This window comes from Odontesthes bonariensis, chromosome 22 (assembly GCF_027942865.1).
Source record: "Odontesthes bonariensis isolate fOdoBon6 chromosome 22, fOdoBon6.hap1, whole genome shotgun sequence".
Lineage (NCBI taxonomy): Eukaryota > Metazoa > Chordata > Actinopteri > Atheriniformes > Atherinopsidae > Odontesthes > Odontesthes bonariensis.
This window is the reverse complement of record NC_134527.1, coordinates 3,178,018-3,199,479: the sequence shown is the minus strand read 5'-3', so window position 1 is coordinate 3,199,479 and position 21,462 is coordinate 3,178,018. Positions and strand designations below refer to the sequence as shown.

The following is a 21,462-nucleotide window of genomic DNA, read 5'->3' as shown; positions in this document are numbered from 1 at the left end:
TGCCTGGACGTTTTTTTTTTCTTTTTTCTCTTCGAAATGTTGCTGTGCGGCCTTCGAACTTGTGAATGAAAACTCTTTGTCATTAGCTGATGCATCTTTGGACATTGGAGGGTCAAAATACAACTACGTTTCCACAGCAAAATGTGTTTATCCCAGAGCTTCTAGCACATTCTGCAGTCATAAAGCTTTCCTTGGTTTCTTGTTTGGTTGTTTCCTAGCTTATATTGCATAATAGAAAACATACGTTGTGTCTTCTAGTCTTTGGTATTTGGGCTAGTGTATCAGCCTATTGTCCAAAAGGAGACATCAGCAGTGAAAGTCTATGATTCAAAAGGTTATTCCCCTCCCAGTGAGGTTCGTATGTTTTTTTTTTTAAAGATGAGTTAACCCTTCAGCTTCTCTATGGATTCATGATAAATTTGCAAAAGGCGATTTGGCTACAAGTCGTGGCAGTGAGCAGCCCCTCTCTCAGTTTGTCACCCTCAAGAAAAGCAAAACCGACGAACAAAAATAATGTAAAAAGTTTGGTTTTCCGCCTCGCTTTCGACAGGACAAAAACCTCGACACGCATCTTCGTCTCCACCCGGCCCACCCAAAGACCCCCTCCCCGTAGCTTCCCTACCCTCCCCTATCCTCGCCCATCTCCTATCACGCTTTGGTACAAGTGCTGGACGCCGAAGATTGGGCGCCGGGACTGGCTCCGTCATCTGTCCATTTGTCCAGGCTCCGGCGGCGGGCGTTCATGAAGAAGTTGCTGACGGTGGTGAGTTCCAGCCCCAGCTGCTGCGAGATGGTGAGCTGCATCTCTTTGGACGGTCGCTTGTTCTCCTTGAAGATGGCCAGCAGGGTGCGCCGCTGCAGGTCGGTGAAGACCAGCCGCGACTTCTTTGGTGTGTTGTTGCGGTCCTTCGCTGTGTCCTGCTCCTTCCTCTTGCACGCTGCAAAAGGAAAATAAGGGAGGGAAAGGAAAGGGCAGAATTATAAAAAATGAAGATTTGGTGTTCGGATTTCAACAGCAGAAGTTTCTTTATACCAAGTAGGGTTCTCCCAAGGTTATATTGACGAAGTAACATTAAATAGAGCCAAACTTTAACAATGTCGCCTTTTTTGGCATGAAGCTGTATGACATCCTATATCAGCAACATCATTTCTGAACATCTTCTTACCCCCTGCTGCGTCCTGTGAGCAGAGTTCCAGCCTCGTTTTGGTGTTGATGAAAGTAGTTCCGGCTAGTTGGCTGGGGCTTTGTCCTATTTTCTCTCCCTTCGTATCACTGCCTGCTGTGTAGACCGCGCAGACCGAGCAGCAAACACCGTAACAGGCGCGGCTGTCGGCAGCAGGCAGTGATACGAAGGGAGAGAAAATAGGGCCAAGAGATTGTGAGGTCTGACTTTTTCCTGGAGAACCATTTTGTGATGCAAATGTATTACTCTGTTGAACGCATATTGTTTTGAGAAGCAAAACGCTTTATTTTTTAAACCCCAGCCAACTAGCCGGACTACCTTCATCAACACAAAACGAGGCTGGAACTCTGCTCACAGGACGCAGCAGGGGGTAAGAAGATGTTCAGAAATGATGTTGCTGATATGGGATGTCATACAGCTTCATGTCAAAAGATGCGAACTATCCCTTTAATACCAAGCACGGTTCTGCTAAAGTTATATTGACGAGGACTCTATGAAGTAAGTAGTAGTTAAATAGAGCCAAACTTTGACTTAAAACAACCGAACACGGGCATTCTGTTCACACATTACAGATGGAATCTGAACCAAAGCTTGCAACTAAAAGCTAAAACTGTATTTTTATTAGATTAAATGAAAACCAAAACAAGCTTTTGGGGCAGGGTGAGGTTCAGGATCGTCTTTCAGTTGGTCCCAAAGCCAAAAGATAAACTTGAACTCTTCAGAAACCAAAATAGAAACCAGTTCTAACCTGTTTTTATTCATTTAATGTAAGATTCGGTGTGTTTAGTCTGGAGTAAAAGCCACTGAACCAGATTGAGACTGCGTTGAAAGATGAGTCTCAATCCAGTACTTCAGTGTCAGAGTCTGACATAATGGGACTGTGGTGTGAAAGAGAAACAGCTTCCAGTTCGAGTTCCTGCGCTGTAACAATAAATCACCAGAAAATACAGTGCAACACAACCCACACTCTCTGAAGCCAAATTACAACAATGTTTCTCTGAAAAGAAAAGAAAAAGGTGGAAATATCTTCAAAATATTCAAAGATGGTAACATCAGTGATATTTAAAGGCTGATAAAATCAATCACATTTGTATCACCATGAAATAAACACCTCCTCAAATGTCTTTTTAATATTCTCCTTATTGTTTTTAAAGCTATAAACTCCCTCCTGAAGTTGAAATGCTCGCTGAATACGCTGCAGATCATCCAGTAAAGGTTTCCTCACCACACAGAGAATAAATTCTACATCAGCTGATGGAGCTTTCAGCCCCGATGGTCCTGCTCTCTGCTGCAGTAAACCAGGTTTAAATTTAAATTTAAATTTTGTGTGGCCCTGTGATGGAGTGGCGACCGGTGCAGGTACCCCAATAAGGCCCAACGACTGCCCCCCCAAAAGTAGCGTATAGCTTTTAGCATTTAGCTTTATTTTAAATGTGCTGCCATATGAATGAAAGTGCCATAACATTTGTTGTGCAAACACACTTTTAACATCAGCATCTTTCTGTAGTTTTTATGTAGAAGCCTCGCTCCACTGTCTGTTTCCTTGAATGACTTGCTGCTATCAGTTGTGTGTTTTGCCTTTAAGTGATATTTTAGACTGGAACTACTACGCTGAGAAGACAATTCAACTTGGCAGTGTTTACAGATGACTTTGGTTCTGTCGACTCCGCCGTCTGGAAGAACTTTAAAATGAAAATGGCCGAGTAAAAGTTCCGTACCCTTCTCCATGTTTGGTGGATCCGCCGATTACTTTCTTTTCCTGTTCCACAGCAGACAGCAGCAGACTTTTACAAAATAAAAGCCTGTGAGCAACAGACTTTTACAATAATAAAATAAATAATAAAATGTACAAGAGGCTATAGTCCTCGCTGCAGCTGGCCCCATTTCGAGTCCCGCATCGAACGGCCCTGTGCTGCATGTTGTTCCCCCTCTCTCTGCCCCCTGCTTCCTGTCTCTCTGAACTCTCCTATCCATTAAAGGCACAAAAGCTCCCAAAAAACAATTATTATTCTTTTTTTTTTTTTTTTTAAAAAAAAAAAAAAACTGCGTTAATGCGCGATAAAATATTTATCGGCGTTAAGTAATTAACGAGTTAACGTGATAATAACGAGTTAACCAGCCCAGCCCTAAAATAAGTGCTTTCCACCTTTGTTTTCATCGATATTCTTATGAACTGAACCTTTTTGATCTGTTTTTTTAACACATATGAAATGTGCTGTTCAAATAAACCCGACTAAGAATTGCTATCATAACCCTTTTTCCCATTTTGGGATTAATAAAGCTTTACTCAGTTCAACCCAATTCAATATTCCTGCTACTGTTTCACAGTCGGCCAGGACGGCGGAAGCAGGAGCACGAGGTCTGGGTGTCTTTGATTTGATTACCTCCTTGAATTAAGTATGCACGAGTCAGAGCCCAACTGATCAATACGAATCAGGTTAAGGACTCAATCCAGCAACACAACTATTATGTAAGGGGAAACTATCCCGGCTGTAAACACACACTGCGCTGCAGAGCGACATCCTTCCTCCTGTCTCCTCTCAGCTTCTTATCGCAGCGTTTAGCGACCTGTCGACAGATGCCGGTGACAGATTGCAGCCGTTTGTTTCGCTGCTCTCTGCCTTTGCCTCGTGATACAAACCGGTGGACAGAAGTGGGCTGATTATATATACATTAAATCTAAAAAAAAGTGACTGCTGATTCTTCTTGTTGTGATCGGGTAAATAAATACTCAGAGCTGTCTGCAGCTGGTTACTGACAGACAGGTGGCGCTGTTGATCTCTGAATGTGCAGAAGGCTGCGCTCCAATTACACATTAAATTCAGCCTGTTTGTCTCAGGAAAAATGAGAGGAACACATCTGCTTTGGATAGCATTGACTTTTTATGAACCAATAATTAATATTATGATTAATAATTATCATCGACATCATTAGAAGAAGAGATATTACTGCCAGAATCAGTGTAGTCCTTTGTATACATGTGTATATCCGGTCTTTTATTAGTTCCTAGAGTCAGAACCAGACATGGAGAAGCTGCATTTGAATAAAGCAAAAAAAAATAAAGCAATAAACATTTTAACTATTGATTTTATCTATTGTTCTTCTTTCTTTCTTTTTTGTTTAAAAGCTAAATCATGCTTTTTATTTCTACTGTTTTAATGTCTCTCTAAAGCACTTTGAATCACCTTGTAGTTGAATTGTGCTGTACAGATAAACCTGCCTTGCTTTGCCTATATTTATATATTAGAGCGCATTTGTTTTGTTGTTTTTAATCGGTTCATCCAACACGAATGAGGTCAAAAGGCACTTTTTCAACGTTGTTGTTGTCGACATTGATAAGAATTAGAGGAACAAGATCTTCTTCAGCCCAAATATCTGCTAGCTTGGTATTTGTCGATTCAAAGTCTAAACCGGAGACAATCTTGGACTTTGTACGCAACTGGAAAACTCTCTGAGCTCACAGACTGAGGGCTGCGCTGTTATAGCCGTTACAACCAGCTAATTTATCAGAGCTATTCTGTGAATTTTCAGTTATTTTTCCTTCACTTATTGTGCTACACCTGCTGTTTGGCTGGAGTGCCAAAGCTATTATTATCATTATTAGATCATTTATGCAATAAATATGATGCATACCCCTAATAATGCATCTACTGACATAAGAATATTACATTGGCATTTTCTTCTTTTGTTTATTTGTCACTGAAATGCTACCAAATCATTGATCTTATCCAATATATCTGTAGCTGCTGAACATTCTAATGTGCAGTAATTACATATTAGATTGATTAAAAAGAATTAGCACTATGGAATACTGTTGTTGAGAGGTATAAACTAGAGAAAGAAATAAAGATTTTGAGCTGGCTTGCGTTTGATGATAGGTTTTTGATAAACATAAAGAGAAGCAGCATTTAGCTGTTATGCTGTAAACAAGTGGAACAAACTGCCAGTGGAGATTAAACTTTCACCAAATGGAGACATTTTTAAATCCAGGTTAAAAACATTTCTGTTCTCATGTGTCTATGCATGAAATCTGCACGATATCTTTGAACTTATCTGCTTGTTTTTAATCATTTTAATCATTTTATTTGTTTCTCTTTATATTCTTTTATGTATTTTAATGTTTCTTCCACTCCCTGCTGCAATGCTTTTATTTTATATAAAGCACTTTGAATTGTTTTGTACATGAAATGTGCTATATATATAAATTTGATTGATTGATTGATAATTGATAAAGGGTTTAAACAATGGGCGAGAAAAGGGGTAAATTTGGATTAGACCAACATGAACAATATCGCTACCTGCAAATAAAGGACTATTATGAGAAGGAGATAAAAACTGACACTGATAACGAAGTTATTGAGGTATTTCGGAGAGCTTACGAAGGTAAAAAATGCAAAGTTTGATGTCATTTAGAAAGTCTTCCTCTCTTTTATATCAAAGAAAAATGGGAAAATGAATTAAAAGAACAAATAACTGAGGAAGAGTGGTTTAATATCTGTAAAACGCGCGTCCATGAACTCCAGGACCTGGAGAGAATTCAACTGGAAGAATATGCTCAGATCCTTTATAACTCCAAAGATTAGGAAAGGAGTGGCGTCTCCTCAACAACCATGCTGGAGAGATGCTGACCATGCACACATATATTCTGGTTAAAAGGATGCTGGGACAAACTGTGGAGGGTTTACAAAAAAATAATAAGATATAAGATACCAAAAACATGTAAAATACTCGACTTGGGGAATTTAACACGAGACATAATACAAAGAGAGGATGAGGATCTTGTTAAAGTGGTGCTATCAGCCAGTAAAAAAACGAGAATGTGGTACAAAGTAGACCCACCAACTGAGGAGCAGTGGATGTGGAGAAATGGAGAAAATCACACAAACTGAGACTACAAGAGGCACGATTTGAGGATAAATGTGAAAAATGGAGATTATAGAGGACACCACCACTGCCACTGGATAATAAGGACATTCATACAAGGATGATTGTTTAACTATGTAAGTACGATGTGCCCCGACACTAATTGTTGAAAGAAAAATGAATAAAAAATAAGTTTAAATAAAATAAAATAGAGAGCACATTTTACCAAAAGCAAAAGTCTTCCCAAATGTGGACCCCTCCTGCCCCCGTTGTAAAGGCCAACCAGCAGATTATGTACACATGTTTTGGTCCTGCCCCAAGTTAAACACGTTCTGGACCGACATATTTAATTCCTACAGCAAAATGTTTCAAAAAGTTATCACCCCAAACCCCATGTGTGCTCTGTTTGGAAGCACTCCTGAAATCTGTGGCCTTAGAGGCAAAGCAGGGCCAGTCATAGCATTTACTGCCCTGATTGCCACTCCTCCCACTTTTCCAAAATGGATAAAAGATATAATGCACTTTCTTACACTTGAGAAAATCAGATATACCGTTAAAGGCTCCTTGCAAAAATTTTAGAAGATTTGGACCCCCTTTCTAGAATATTACAAAAGCTTACAAACTCCGTTAAATGAGGATTAAGACACCAATACAGAAGTGAGAATGGACCCCCCCCCATCCTTTCCCTCTTCAAACTATTATTATTATTATTTACTTGATTTTATTTATTTACTTATTCATTTATTTATTTATTTTTTGTTATTTTATCTTTTAAATAATCTTACTTTATTCTATTTTACCCTTATTATCATTATTATTACTATGATTATTATGATTATTATGACTATTGTTATTATTGTTACACATTTACTTATTTATTTATTTATTTTTTGTTATTTGATCTATTAATTAATCTTACTTTATTCTATTATTATCATTATTATTACTACTATTGTTATTACACATTTATTTATTTTATTTATCCTTTTTAAATATATACTGTATATGTATATTTCTTCAGATATCTGAATGTACTTATTTATTACTTATTTTATTTCATTATTGTTATTGCTGTCTGTGTGTCTGTTCGATAATTCATTGTGAAAAATCAAAAACTGTTGAAAATAAAAAAAAAATAAAAAAATAGAATTAGCACTTTTAGCTAATTCCAGCTAGCCAATGGGAGAGCTTAGCTGCAGCTAATGCTAATGCTTGTCTTTAACACATCATTAAAACCCTTGACATCTCTAATTCTGGCATTCTGACGCATATGCAGGGTCTAACCCCAAAGAATGCAGTTAGTGTTGACATGTTTGAGGTTTTTTAAGAGTTAATGACTGATTAATAACCCGCCTTTAAGCACATTTCCCACCTCAGTTATCCGTCTAATCCTTTTTGCTGTTGATTATATGGAGACAGAGCCGGCCCAAGGCATATGCCAACTAGGCGGTCGCTTAGGGCCCCCACGCCACCAGGGGGCCCCAGAGAGCACCGAGACGTTGTGATAAAAAAGTAAATATATACATGAAATTAAAATAACATTGAATAATTTAAACGAAATTGTATTACACCAGATTTTTTTTTTTTTTTTAAATTTTGAGAAAATACTAATACTAGGTTAATTTATGCCTCCTGTTGGCTGCTGCCACCATTGGGCAAAATTATTTAAGTATTGTATTTATTATTTAAGTATTTAATTTTGATTACAACTTTATTTTTCTGTAAGATAATGTGAATGTCATTTGATTCTATTTTGTATTTGGATTTTGAACATTTTGCACACCATTGCACATCTGAAAGAAATTAAACTATTTAACGTGTTTACTATAAATGCATTCTCCAGCCTGCTGATGTTACTTTCAAATAGTTAAATTAATGAGCCATACTAATACATCACTCTTTATGTAGAAGTTAATAAACCATATTTATGAGTTTGCTATCCCTTTAAGGTTAAAAACAAGAACGACACCTGTATAATGTAAGAGGATTACAAATAATGCTAATGATTGTGGGTCCGTTACACACATAACAGTGTAGCCTATGGAATAATGAGGCATCTGTAGCTGAGGTGATGGTAGGGGGGCCCCAGATGAAATTCTGCTTAAGGCCCCATAAGGGCTTGGGCCGGCCCTGTATGGAGATATCTGATATGGATGTTTACACCGGGGGAAAGATTTGACAAAAAAAACATACATTATTCTGTTTCCGTTTGCTCCGTGTCCCCAGCGTTCTGCTTACTGCGGCTCGATGAATCACAGCTCAGCAGCAGTTCACCCGAGACGTTTTTTTTCCCAACAACCAGAAAAGTGCAGACGCATCTACGCGTAAACGGGGAGTAATCAAAATCACCCACCCACCCACCCACCCACCCACACACCAACCCAAAGTCTGCCGTCAATGGAGAGGGGGGCACGCTCGAGTGATTCAATCAGGCTTTCCTCCCCCTCGGTCCGGGGTTACAATGAGGATCAAACGCACAATTATATTATTCAAGAGGAGTTTACCGGTTTGAGTGGGCTGTGAGTAAACATGGGGGGAGGGGCGCGGCCGTTCTCCAAAGGTAGGGGCCGGATCGATGGGATCGATAACGCAGGGTTCCTCTGCCTTTCATCAGCAGTGTCGGCCTCTCTTGTAGACATCGGTGAGCTGCTAACTGCGTCTAACCGCTTCCATGTGAACCAGCCGTCATGTTTCATTGATCAAAGCTATTAATTGAGGGGGGAAAAAACATCCCCGCGGTGATAATTATTACAACTTTCGGCAGCTTTCGTTGGGAAGCCGATTGTTGAGACTGCCTTGAGTTCTGTGCACTGATGCTCTAACTTCTACGTGCTGGAATTTGTTTCCTCGTTTTTTATCGTGCTGGCAGCTGCACAGTATGAGCTCTGATGAATTGTGGGTGTTCACACTCAGCTACTGCCTGCACCACCATCTTTACGGGGTGTCGTCTCTGGTCATAGAAACAGAGTTTAGGGTAATCTGGGGGTTGTATGGTTAAAGAAAATGACCAGAGAGCCGTGCAGTTGTAACCAAACAGCAGTCACAGAACATTTATTACAGATAATTACATACCTCGTTAGGTTTCTGCTGGTTGGAACCTGAAATTCACCTTTTAATATATCTATTAGGGTGAGTTAACTCGTTATTATCGTGTTAACTCATTAATTATTTAACACCGATAAATATTTTTATATATATTTATATATTTTTATATATTTTTTATATATTTTTATATATTTATATTTATTTTATATTATTATTTATTTTATCGTAAAAGTCTGTTGCTCACAGGCTTTTATTTTATAAAAGTCTGTTGCTCACAGGCTTTTATTTTGTAAAAGTCTGCTGCTGTCTGCTGTGGAACAGGAAAAGAAAGTAATCGGCGGATCCACCAAACATGGAGAAGGGTACGGAACTTTTACTCGGCCATTTTCATGTTAAAGTTCTTCCAGACGGCGGAGTCGACAGAACCAAAGTCATCTGTAAACACTGCCAAGTTGAATTGTCTTCTCAGCGTAGTAGTTCCAGTCTAAAATATCACTTAAAGGCAAAACACACAACTGATAGCAGCAAGTCATTCAAGGAAACAGACAGTGGAGCGAGGCTTCTACATAAAAACTACAGAAAGATGCTGATGTTAAAAGTGTGTTTGCACAACAAATGTTATGGCACTTTCATTCATATGGCAGCACATTTAAAATAAAGCTAAATGCTAAAAGCTATACACTACTTTTGGATTCATCTTTAGATTCTGCGTACAAATGCGATTAATCGTGATTAATCAGGGAAATCATGTGATTAATTAGATTAAACATTTTAATCGTTGCCCAGCCCTAATATCTATATATACATTTATGTCTGTAACAAACTGCCTACGGACTGAAACTGCACTGAAAGGTGTATTGTTGCTGCTATAAGGTCAATATGATGAGCAAGCAATGTTTTGGCTGCATATTTCACCTCTGGCCTGAAAAATGAGCAACATGGAGGAACTGAAGATGGCACGCAGCCACAGCCCGGTTCCAACCACACCAAAGACACCAAAGTATCATGTCAAGTTGAGTTCTTTACAAGCGAGTTTAAAAACAGCAAGCATCGACCAAAGCACTGCATGGGCGTTGCACCGGTGGGGGATGGTGGTGTTTCACGCCCACATTTTCCGAAGGTAAACCCGTTTGCCCCATGGATGTATAATATTAATGGTTTGCCCACCTTCGTAGTGCACCAACATACAAAATGGAGCGCACAGCCCCCCTTACGCTGCACGAAAAGGCATCGGTCAAACTGAACGGACATTCAATAATAATAATAATAATAATACATTTAATTTTAAAAAAGCGCCTTTCTCAACGCTCAAGGACACATTAAAAACACAATAAATAAAATAAGACAAGTTAAAAATGAGGCTAGAGGGAGAATGCAGCTTGAAACAGATGGGTTTTGAGTTTTGATTTGAAGAGGGGTAAAGAGTCAATGTTGTCTGGATTCACCCAATCACAGACCCGGGAAATGTGATATCACGTCAGAGACGAACTATATCGGAGCTTCTGTCACTCACCGATGGCTGACGGTGAATAAAATTTAGAAGAGAATAGAGAGAAGAAGGAGGCAGAGATGCCAAAAAGGAAGAGGCAGCAGAAAATTGACTTGTTTTTCAAGTCAAGTTTTCATGTGAATGCAGAGAAAGCCGGCTCTACGACCCCTAAAATCAACACCATACTGTAAGCTACGAAGTTTTTTTTCAGAAACTTCGTAGCCTACAGTAAATCCACGGTGATAACTCCGTGATAGTGATTAAATATTACATTTTTTGATTAAAAATGTGTAAATAATGATACCGGACCTCTATTGTGAGACTGGACCTTTTTATGTACAACCTATGGGCTTGATGTGGTGCTCATGTGCGCCCCCTGGAACATTTCAAATCTGAAGTACTGCTATTCTGTTAACATGGGAGATTAAAAGGAAATCATGATGTTTCCGACACATTACATTAACATTACATTACATTAGTCATTCTGCAGACGCTTTTATCCAAAGCAACTTACAATAAGTGTGTTCCACATCGGTAGGCAAAAGAACTTCAGGTCACGAGAAATCATAAGTGCATTTCCTTCCAAAACCAAACAGCTAAGAGCATAACTAGTGCTAGAGTAAGTGCAGTCAGTTAGGTAGCGAGACAAATGGGAAAAAGACAATTTACACAATTTATGACACACACTTTGAGCTCTCAGTGACGTTAACAATCACAGAAAAACCCACGTGGCTGTCGTGTTGCAGAGCTGATTTATGCCTAAAAGACCACCCTGGCTGGAGTTGCTGTGAAACATCAGCTTTGCTCAGAACTGGTTCCATCGTGTAACAATCGCTGATGTGCCTCTGATGTGTTCGTAAGTGTGTTTGATATCAGACTGGCCTGGTTATTCTCATCAGCTTCAAGATCATCCTCACCGCTGCTAAAGTCGGCCTCATTATCACCATCATCTTCATTATATCTACCCGACGGGTGAAAATCATTCCCATCACCCGTCCAGTCACTGACGTCGCTCCTTCTTTTCTTCATCACATTTATCCTCCATCAGCCTTCTCATCAGAAAAGAAAAAAGGACTTCATCTCAGTCTCAATCAGCTGGTAATAATCCGCAAGTGTTGCATTCGCCACCATCTCAGTCATCATCGGTATCACCAAGAAATGCTCATCATCATCCCGAGCATCGGCACAATCACCGCGTTCATCATCAAAGTGTTCAGCATCGTTGGTTTTTTCTAGGGCTGGGCAACGATTAAAATGTTTAATCTAATTAATCACATGATTTCCCTGATTAATCGCGATTAATCGTATTTGTACGCAGAATCCAAAAAATGAATCCAAAAGTAGTATATAGCTTTTAGCATTTAGCTTTATTTTAAATGTGCTGCCATATGAATGAAAGTGCCATAACATTTGTTGTGCAAACACACTTTTAACATCAGCATCTTTCTGTAGTTTTTATGTAGAAGCCTCGCTCCACTGTCTGTTTCCTTGAATGACTTGCTGCTATCAGTTGTGTGTTTTGCCTTTAAGTGATATTTTAGACTGGAACTACTACGCTGAGAAGAAAATTCAACTTGGCAGAGTTTACAGATGACTTTGGTTCTGTCGACTCCGCCGTCTGGAAGAACTTTAAAATGAAAATGGCCGAGTAAAAGTTCCGTACCCTTCTCCATGTTTGGTGGATCCGCCGATTACTTTCTTTTCCGGTTCCGCAGCAGACAGCAACAGACTTTTACAAAATAAAAGCCTGTGAGCAACAGACTTTTACAATAATAAAATAAATAATAAAATGTACAAGAAGCTACAGTCCTCGCTGCAGCTGGCCCCGGTTCGAGTCCCGCATCGGACGGCCCTGTGCTGCGTGTTGTTCCCCCTCTCTCTACCCCCTGCTTCCTGTCTCTCTGAACTTTCCTATCCATTAAAGGCACAAATGCCCCAAAAAATAATTAAAAAAAATAAAAACCTGCGTTAATGCGCTCGTTAAATAATTAACGAGTTAACTCGCCCAGCCCTAATTAAATGGTTTCATTTAACCTTACTTCATGTCACATTTTAGTATGAAATATAGTTTTAATTTAATTTAATTCATGTCATGTAGCATCACACCAACTCATTCAAAGTATATCGTACCATTATGGAGCCCGTCTCACCAGAAATCTTGTCAAAAATGATGAAAAGGCAACATATCTCGCAGTCTCGCATCGGACTGCCCTGTGCTGCGTGTCGTTCCCCCTCTCTCTGCCCCCTGCTTCCTGTCTCTTTAAACTTTCCTATCCATTAAAGGCACAAAAAGCCACAAAAAAATTATATAAAAAAAAACTGCGTTAATGCGCGATAAAATATTTATCGGTGTCAAATAACTAATGAGTTAAAAAAGCTTAATAAACAAAGTTTAAAAAAAAAAAAATAACGAGTTAAAAAAGCTTAATAAACAAAGTTTAAAAAAATAAATAAATAACTAACGAGTTAAAAAAGCTTAATAAACAAAGTTTAAAAAAATAAATAAATAACTAACGAGTTAAAAAAGCTTAATAAACAAAGTTTAAAAAAATAAATAAATAACTAACGAGTTAAAAAAGCTTAATAAACAAAGTTTAAAAAAATAACCAACGAGTTAAAAAAGCTTAATAAACAAAGTTTAAAAAAATAACCAACGAGTTAACGCGATAATAACGAGTTAACTCACCCAGCCCTAGTTTTTTCTAAATTTTCTTCCCCACGTTTTGTGTTGATCAGCTTAAAAACGCTCAGCCGGTCACGCCCACCTCTGACCGAGAGGTCAAGTCCTCCAATACGGCCAGCTGAGGGCCATTATTTTCCCTCTGAGGCTGTTCTCTATTCGCCTGAACAGAAGTCAAGTATTGAGCTTTAAGAGGCGGCGATACTCACAGCAAACTCATCAAGGGATCATACAGAGGTTTTAAAGGGTCGATGACCGCTAACTGTCAATAGAAACATGGAGGTTGGTGTTATATTGAAGCAGCTATTCAAAGTGACCACAGAGGGAACAGACAGGCAGAGCAGAGGTCAGGGCGGAGGGATGGAAATCGAGTGGAAAGGATGGATAGAAGAGCAGAGAATGGGAAAACAGATGAGGAGGAGGTGCAGAGAGACCCTGAGAATAAAGGAAAGACCAGGGGGGAAAGGGTCTCCTTCATTTTCTGCCCATCAGCTTGTTTTTTTCTCTGGTTATAATAAATAATTCTTTAAAAATAAAAGAAAATCACAGGCCCTTTAATTTTGAACTGTGAATTTTTCACTGTGGCCAGGCATTTGGCTCGATTAAAACAACATTTTCATAACTACACAGATAAATATATCGACATATATTTTGTTGATCACGTTTCCAGAATGATTTTAATTCCACTTCATTCTTACGTAAAGCGCTCTGTGCTGCATTTAATGTAGAAACCGTGACGCGGGGACTTTATATAAAGAGTAAAAGTTGAACGAGAGGAAGTGCGTTAGGCAGCGAGCTTCGGTTTCATCTTACAGACGGAGAGACGAGCTCAGCGCAGTCATCACAGACTGTTTTCGTCTTCACCACAAAGATGGATTACAGCCTGCCAGCTTCTCCATGGCAGCCCCAGTCTCCTAAGTGCCATGCATGAGTCCTCTCAATGATGGACACCAACTCCCACAGTGCACTGTGTACTAACAGAAATTGACAAGTTATCCACCAAATAAAGACAAATTTAAGGCCATCGTTTCGACAGTTTGGGAGGCTTAAAAACCAAATGAAAACCAGCTCAAACTGGCAAACAGCAGATGAATACAGACAACCCACGTTGTACATAAGCCTGCACTGGAAAAAATCAAAATCTTACCAAGTATATTATCTCATTACACTTAATATAAGACACAACTGCCTAACAAGCACCATTTCAGCCAGATATAGGGACTTGTTTTAATACAATACATCTGGAATATCTTGTTAAGTGAAAAAGTCTTGAAAACAATTTTTTTTAGTCATATTTCACATGAAACAAGTTTTTTTTTTAATTTAAAGAGGTTTTTAAGCTAATTTCAAGATCAATTTTAACTCAAAAGTCCTAAATATCACATTTTATTTCAAGAAATCTTGACAAGCCGATTTTCACTAGTTCCATTGGCAGATTTTTTGCTTATTTCAAGCAAAAACGTCTTTTATTTGTTGTTTTTTTACTTATTTTTGGAGTGGAATTTTTTCCAGTGTGACATGATGTATTTCTTTTAATGTTCTCTTTAGATCTAAAATATCTGCTCTCTGAAACTCATTTATGGTGTCTTAATATATCACGTCCTCAGTAGGCCTCCAGCTCAGCCCACTCACAGTAAAAGTGAAACAGAACACATGTGTATATCATATATATATATAGGGATGGGAATCGAGAACCGGCTCCCAGTCGTTCGATTAATCCGCCTGCCGAACGATCCCGTTTATAGGCTCTAATAACGTCTGACGCTTCGTGTTTTGGCTCAGAATGTTTCCAACATGGCGGCGAGGCCGAAGTGCTCCAAAGTTTGGTTATATTTAACCAAAAAGGACAAAACTAGGGCCAGCTGCAACACCTGCAGAGCTGTGATCACATCAGAGGGGGAAATACCTCCAACATGCTGAAACATCTGACCACACAGCAGTTACTTTGCACGAATCTAAAGCCTTTGACTCGCTGCTAAAGATGGCGGCACAGCGTCTTCATCTCTAAAGTCCCAGGTAACGTAAAACTTCCAGGTCCTGTTAATTATAATACTGTGGGAATAATTTCCATCTGATATTAACATTTAGTTGACGAGGAGTGCAAGAGTGAGTCAGAGTTAAATATAGAGTTTTATATTGTATTTTATTTGTAGGCTACTGTATAACCGGATGAGGATCCATAAGAGAACCGATAATGGAACCGGAATTGCTAAATTCTTAACACTTCCCATCCATAATTATGGTTCACTTTAACAAGACAGATACCAAATGATTTTGTTTCTGTTTTTCCATTTAAACGCTTGTATCCAAAGCGACTTACAAATGAGGATCTGACATTACAGCTAACATTACAGCTAACATTACAGCTGGCATCAAAGCTAACATTACAGCTAGCATCAAAGCTAACATCAAAGCTAACATTACAGCGAACATTACGGCTAACATTACAGCTAACATTACAGCTAGCATCAAAGCTAACATCAAAGCTAACATTACAGCGAACATTACAGCAACATCAAAGCTAACAATAAGCTAGTTAGCTTAAACTCTGATATTAACATCCTAACAACCATTCATAAGAAAATAGCTGAATGTCATCTAGCAGTTGCTAGATTTGTGGTGAAAGGTTTGCACCCTTTTGCCCCGCTGGAAGACCCTGAATGTCGGTATATTTTGCTGCTTATTGTCTGGCATGGCTCAACTGAAAATTAGAATAGCCAAAATGTTATTTTAAGCAGTAAAACTCAACTCAAAGTTCCTGTTTATCAGCTTTAGCCAGCTTTGATTTAGTTGAAGTTGAGTGCAAAATGTTGTTGCATACCTGAAGTTGAAGTGTTACTGCAACCAAAGCCATTTGTTCTATATTTGTACTATGTATAACTGGGTGAGAATCGATAGGAGAATAAATAAGGAACCGAATCGATAAGCGATATTGATAATGGAACCGGAATTACTAAATTCTTAACAATTCCCATCCCTAATTAGCCTGGCTGACGCGTCCACATCTCGATGAGATGGTGGTCTGGGAACTAGGTGTGCATTTTCTCGTATTTGAGGCGTGGTTTACGAATGCCTAGAGCCGTTTATTGGGTGCTACGAATGTCTATCAAATGGCGTCTGGTTCTTCCCATGCTGCTTTGCGCGCGATTCATAGCCAATTGTATCACTTATACCAGATGACGTATGTAGAGCGACAGAAATTCGACGAGGAAGAAGAAGAACGTTGCTCTTTTTTAAAGTAAACTTGCGTTCTAAGCTACTTAAAACACTTTCTAAGGCTGCATCGAACGGTAACGTTGTGTCCGCTGCCATGTTGGACTAGCACTCTACAAGCTTCGGTGTCGCCCCCCCCCCCCCCCCCCCCCGTTCTGTGATTGGTTCCCTAACTCAGGCAAAAATAAGGGCGGTGGTTTCCAGGCTGCCTTTGCCGTGTGAATGAAATCGCCGGCAAAGCACCATGGGAATTCCCAGGCTAATCCCTAATCATATCTCTCTCTCTAGTTTTTAATAGCTAATCACAACCAAGGAGTTTGTGACGTGCAAAACAGCGACAGAATGCAAAAATGACTTTTGAAACTGAAGTTACTTTGAAACATTGACGCTCAGAACGTGACTGACTCACATGTGTGTAACTCCACCACTCAAAGCCCGAGTTATTCCTCTCTGTAGCTGCTAAAACGTCTGCACACCTGAATCATCACTCCGCTTCGCTTGTAGGGTGAATGAGAAATGAGACTTTTTAAAGTAAAACTATATTTTCTGTGTTGAATGTTGTACTGATGGAGCTTAAACATGTCCTTTGGTGCTAACCTTGCACAAATATATAAAAAGCGTTCCCAATTTCAGTGCCTAATTTACACCCCGGCATTTCTTTCAACAAAACAGAGCACCCCATTGCTTCTTACACCATTCAATGTGCACACAAAAACGAACATGTAAGCTTAAAATCACAGATGTCATTGTAGCATTAGGGCTCTTATTTACCAAACTGATGTGAAGAACCAGGGGCGACGAGAGGCCCTCTTCTGGGTTTCCTCGCGTCGCCGGCGTCTGAACACACAAAATAGCTCTTGAGCACACCACAGACACTTCCTACTGCAGGCAGGGACGTACAACGAGTACCTGCCAGGTCAGAGGGGATGCATGGAGTACATGTGTAGTGAAATATGGGAAAGTGGAGACAAGCAAGCAAAAATGGAGGATGGACATAGAAGCGTAAGCTTTGTGTTTTAATGATGTCGTACAGAGCTGGTCTTGTCTTTTTTCAAAGTGCTGCTTGAGATGACAAATATGGAGAAATTTGTGAGTGATACGTTAAGTGAGCCATTAGCTTTCTGTCGTCGTGGATGCCTCCCTTTCTCTGACACTTATTCGCTAGATAGATAGATGCAATGCCAATTCTATAAATTGAATTGGCCGGAAAAAGATGACAATGAAGTCCAACAATGGGGCACACGTATGCCAAAAATACGAGAAACATTCACCGATGCTCCAGAAAAGCTCAATGGCTGACAGTTGGTTTGGCCCCTGTCATGTTTATTTAAGATGGCTGAACCTTTACATTTGCACTTAGATAGCAAATGAGACCGTCAGCACGGTTGAGAGGAGCTACAGTTACAGCTCCACTTGGCCAGTTAATTGGACCGCTGTCCTCATCCCAGTTTAAATGCACCAGAGTTATTAACCCATGTTGAACGCCATGGCACTGTGTGAGAAAACCTTCAAGATATCTTGTAGCTTCCAACTTTATCTGTAGGAGATCACTGTACGTGTAATTATAACCAAATTCAGTTATAAAATCAGAACTATTACAGAGCAGAGCTACAGAATGGAAGCACAGAAGCTAATGTTTTTAAACCTGGACCTTATTTCTGGCATAAAATACCTTCATCTACTCACCGATAACAGTTTGGTGAAAGTCGGCGTCCTTCAGAAGATATTTAGATCCCTGGAGATCGGCGTATATCCATATAACGGGAGAGAACAGGGCAGATACAATACAGCCTCTAAATAAGGCATTATCTGTCTTTATTTCACCAATACTTTAAGACCAATGAATGAATGAACGCGTACTATTGCACTGTTAGCTCAGAGCTGCCGTGTTCTTGTTATCGGGGGCTTGTAAATTAAGGATATTTATCAGATTTTGATGACGTGGACGTGGACTTTGAGTACAATGGACGTCCTTACCGAAGTGAATGAGCTGTGCTGCAGCGGCACGCATTGATGACATCATCCCAGTAGACACATGTGTAGAAAGCCCCCGATAACAACAACACGGCAGCTTTGAGCTAACAGTGCAATAGTACGCGTTCATTCATTCATTGTTCTTAAAGTATTGGTGAAATAAAGACAGATAATGCCTTGTTTAGAGGCTGTATTGTCTCTGCCCTGTTCTCTCCCGTTATATCAGAGGTCCCCAACCCCCGGGCCCCGGACCGGTACAGGTCCGTGGGTCGTTTGGTACCGGGCCGCACAAAAAGAATAAATAACTTACATTATTTCCGTTTTATTTATTATCCGAGTCTGAACAAAGCCCGAATTCTCTCCGTTACATCCGTCTATGACTCATTCTTGACACGTGTCAAGATGCTGGACTCGGTCACGTGATACATTAACGCTGATATTAAACCCACAAGCTAGCAAAATGAGTAAAAAACAGACGTCTTTGCAAAGGGGAAAAGGCCCAGTGAGGATACAGAAGAAAAGCCTATGACCACTAAGAAAAAGAAAGCTGCATTTAACAGACAACACTAGGAGACCTACTTAAAATATGGATTTATCGTGACCCGCTGTGCATCATATGCGGCAACTGGGCTCTCACCTTTAAGTATTGTCTGACATTAAACCGGTCCGTGGCACAAAAACAGTTGGGGACCGCTGCGTTATATGGATATACGCCGATCTCCAGTGATCTAAATATCTTCCGAAGGACGCCGACTTTCACCAAACTGTTATCGGTGAGTAGATGAAGGTATTTTATGTCAGAAATAAGGTCCAGGGTTAAAAAAAAACAAACGAACTTCCCCTTTAAGTGACAAAGGGCAGCTAACAGTGGCTTTGCTAACTCAGACGGCACCAAGATGGATGGATTGTGTATGTTTGAAATCAATCAATGTAAAGTATGGATAAAAAAACAAACTGGTGGCTTTGAATATGGACAGCAAATGAATGCTAACAATATTGCAAGTATAAACCACGATACTTGATATCTGCTTTGTGCTACATTTCAGAAGGCCGTAAAAAGCCAGAAGCTTATTGTGCCCTGAAAGACTTTTCTGTCACCATTTCAGCCGTCCTCCGTCTGAGTGTGTGATGAGAAGATAAAGATGGGCAGTAAAGAAGGGAGATTGAGATGAAGTGGTGTGAAATAAAGACAGAAAGAGCGTTTGGGGATCAATGCAGCTGAATATAAAGCCACAGATATGTGTGTGTGAGGACTCTACAGATGCAGACAGACAGGTTTCATTCTGCAGGAAAAAGAAGGCTTGGTTGCACAAAGGGCTGCCGTCAACCGGAGAGCTCTATCTCCCTCTGCATCTCGCACCTTTAATATCTCTCTGTGCTGTTTTGGTTTTTCATCCTGTCTCCTGCTTTCTTTAATCTTTCGCTGCTATTTCCCCACATGTAGCCGGGCCTCGTCCATTAATCGTCTCCTCCTGGTTTCCTCTCTTTTGTCTCCATTATCCCCCGGACTGTCTTCCACCTCGTCGGTCCCGTCCTCCGTGCCTCCTCCACTCCTTCTCCATCTCCACTTCATCTTTTCTCTCCTCCTACCTTTCCGTCTCCCTCCTTCTAGATTCCCAGTGTGTCTCCTTTCTTTTTTTCCTTTTTTTATTGCACCATAACCACTTAAGCCTTGGTATCCATTACACAAAGGGCATATAAGTGCAGGGTAAGTAATAAAGTCGCCCTTCAACATACACTCCGCTGCTTGTGTGTGGCGCCACATTTGGACGCTGTGGCTCTCTGTTTTGAGGCAGCCGGGCTGAGCAATGTTTGGATTCAGGCATTAATCAGCTGCGACACTTTGAATGTGGATGATGTCGCCACAATGTGAAACCCCCCCCCCCCCCGGTAATCACAAGTGTTAACTGTCATTTAATTCTGTCTGCTGCCTCGGGCTCAAACAAATCTTCGTCTCATGTATTGTTCGCAGCTCTTGGAGAATCAGAGCTTCAGATATATTCATTTCAGACACTTATTCTGAAAACGTCTGCCCTTTACAACAGATCTTTATCCTTACGTTCCACGTCTCGCTGATCTCAATGTCACTCATGAATTGTTAGAAAAAACATGGTTTGGGTAAGAATTATTGTACAGGGTCAGGCCTTGTTTGTGGATCCTGGTTTAACGTAACAGTATAGACAGATGTGGGTAGTAACAAGTTACATTTTCTTAAATTATACTTCTAGGAGTAGTTTTAAATCTCTATACTTTTTACTTTTCCTTGAGTAGATGTGTGCAGAAGAAACTGTCCTCTTACTCCGCTACATTAGGCTACAATGAGCTGGTTACTTTTCTTCTCACCTCTTTGGTATTCTACGCCTCATTATTTTTATCCCCCCGCGTACGCCTCATTTTAATGTTTTATTCTGACAGAGAGAGAGACTTCCGCCAAAGGCTCTACCACCTGACTGTGTTCCACCAATCAGACGCAGCCGTGCAGTCTGGTCACGTGACCGTACTCGATCTCAGCGGTGGGACGGGTTAGCTTTAGCATTAGCAGTCGTAGCAAACAAACAAAGAAACAGATGAAAAATGTCAGAACCAACGGTGGGAAATGAAGACGCAGACGAGGCCTCATACTGAAAGCATGTTTACCTTACAAAGAGGGAGAAACAGCAGCTACATTATGTGTCTTCTGTGGCAACCAAAACAAACGCACATTTCAGCAGAAACTCAACATCTAACTTGAGGAAACATGTAGCGCTAAGTTTCCTAAACTCGTTTTTTTTCCCCATGGATAGGTGAATGTTTGTTTTTTAGGTTACATATGGGTTACATATGTTTTAAACATTTCCTAAGTCTCTTTTATTTTTTATTGAAGTACTTGAATTTACCTGGATTATTTAAATTTAAGCTATTTTGTAATTAATTCATTAATTTTAATTTATTTCATCAATTGGATGAACTCTAATTTGCCTAAAGATGATTATTTAGTATTTTTGTCTGTCTGATTGAATGCTTGTGTTAACAAA

General features: G+C 39.9%; 1 protein-coding gene across 1 annotated transcript in view; it reads right to left on the bottom strand.

Moving 5' to 3' along the window:
- Window positions 1-648: 648 nt before the first annotated feature.
- onecut2 (one cut homeobox 2) overlaps window positions 649-21,462 on the bottom strand; it is a 44,641-nt gene continuing 23,827 nt past the window's right edge. The window contains exon 2 of the mRNA XM_075456504.1: window positions 649-938. Coding sequence (XP_075312619.1) covers window positions 649-938 — 290 coding nt within the window. The remainder of the gene's footprint in view (window positions 939-21,462) is intronic.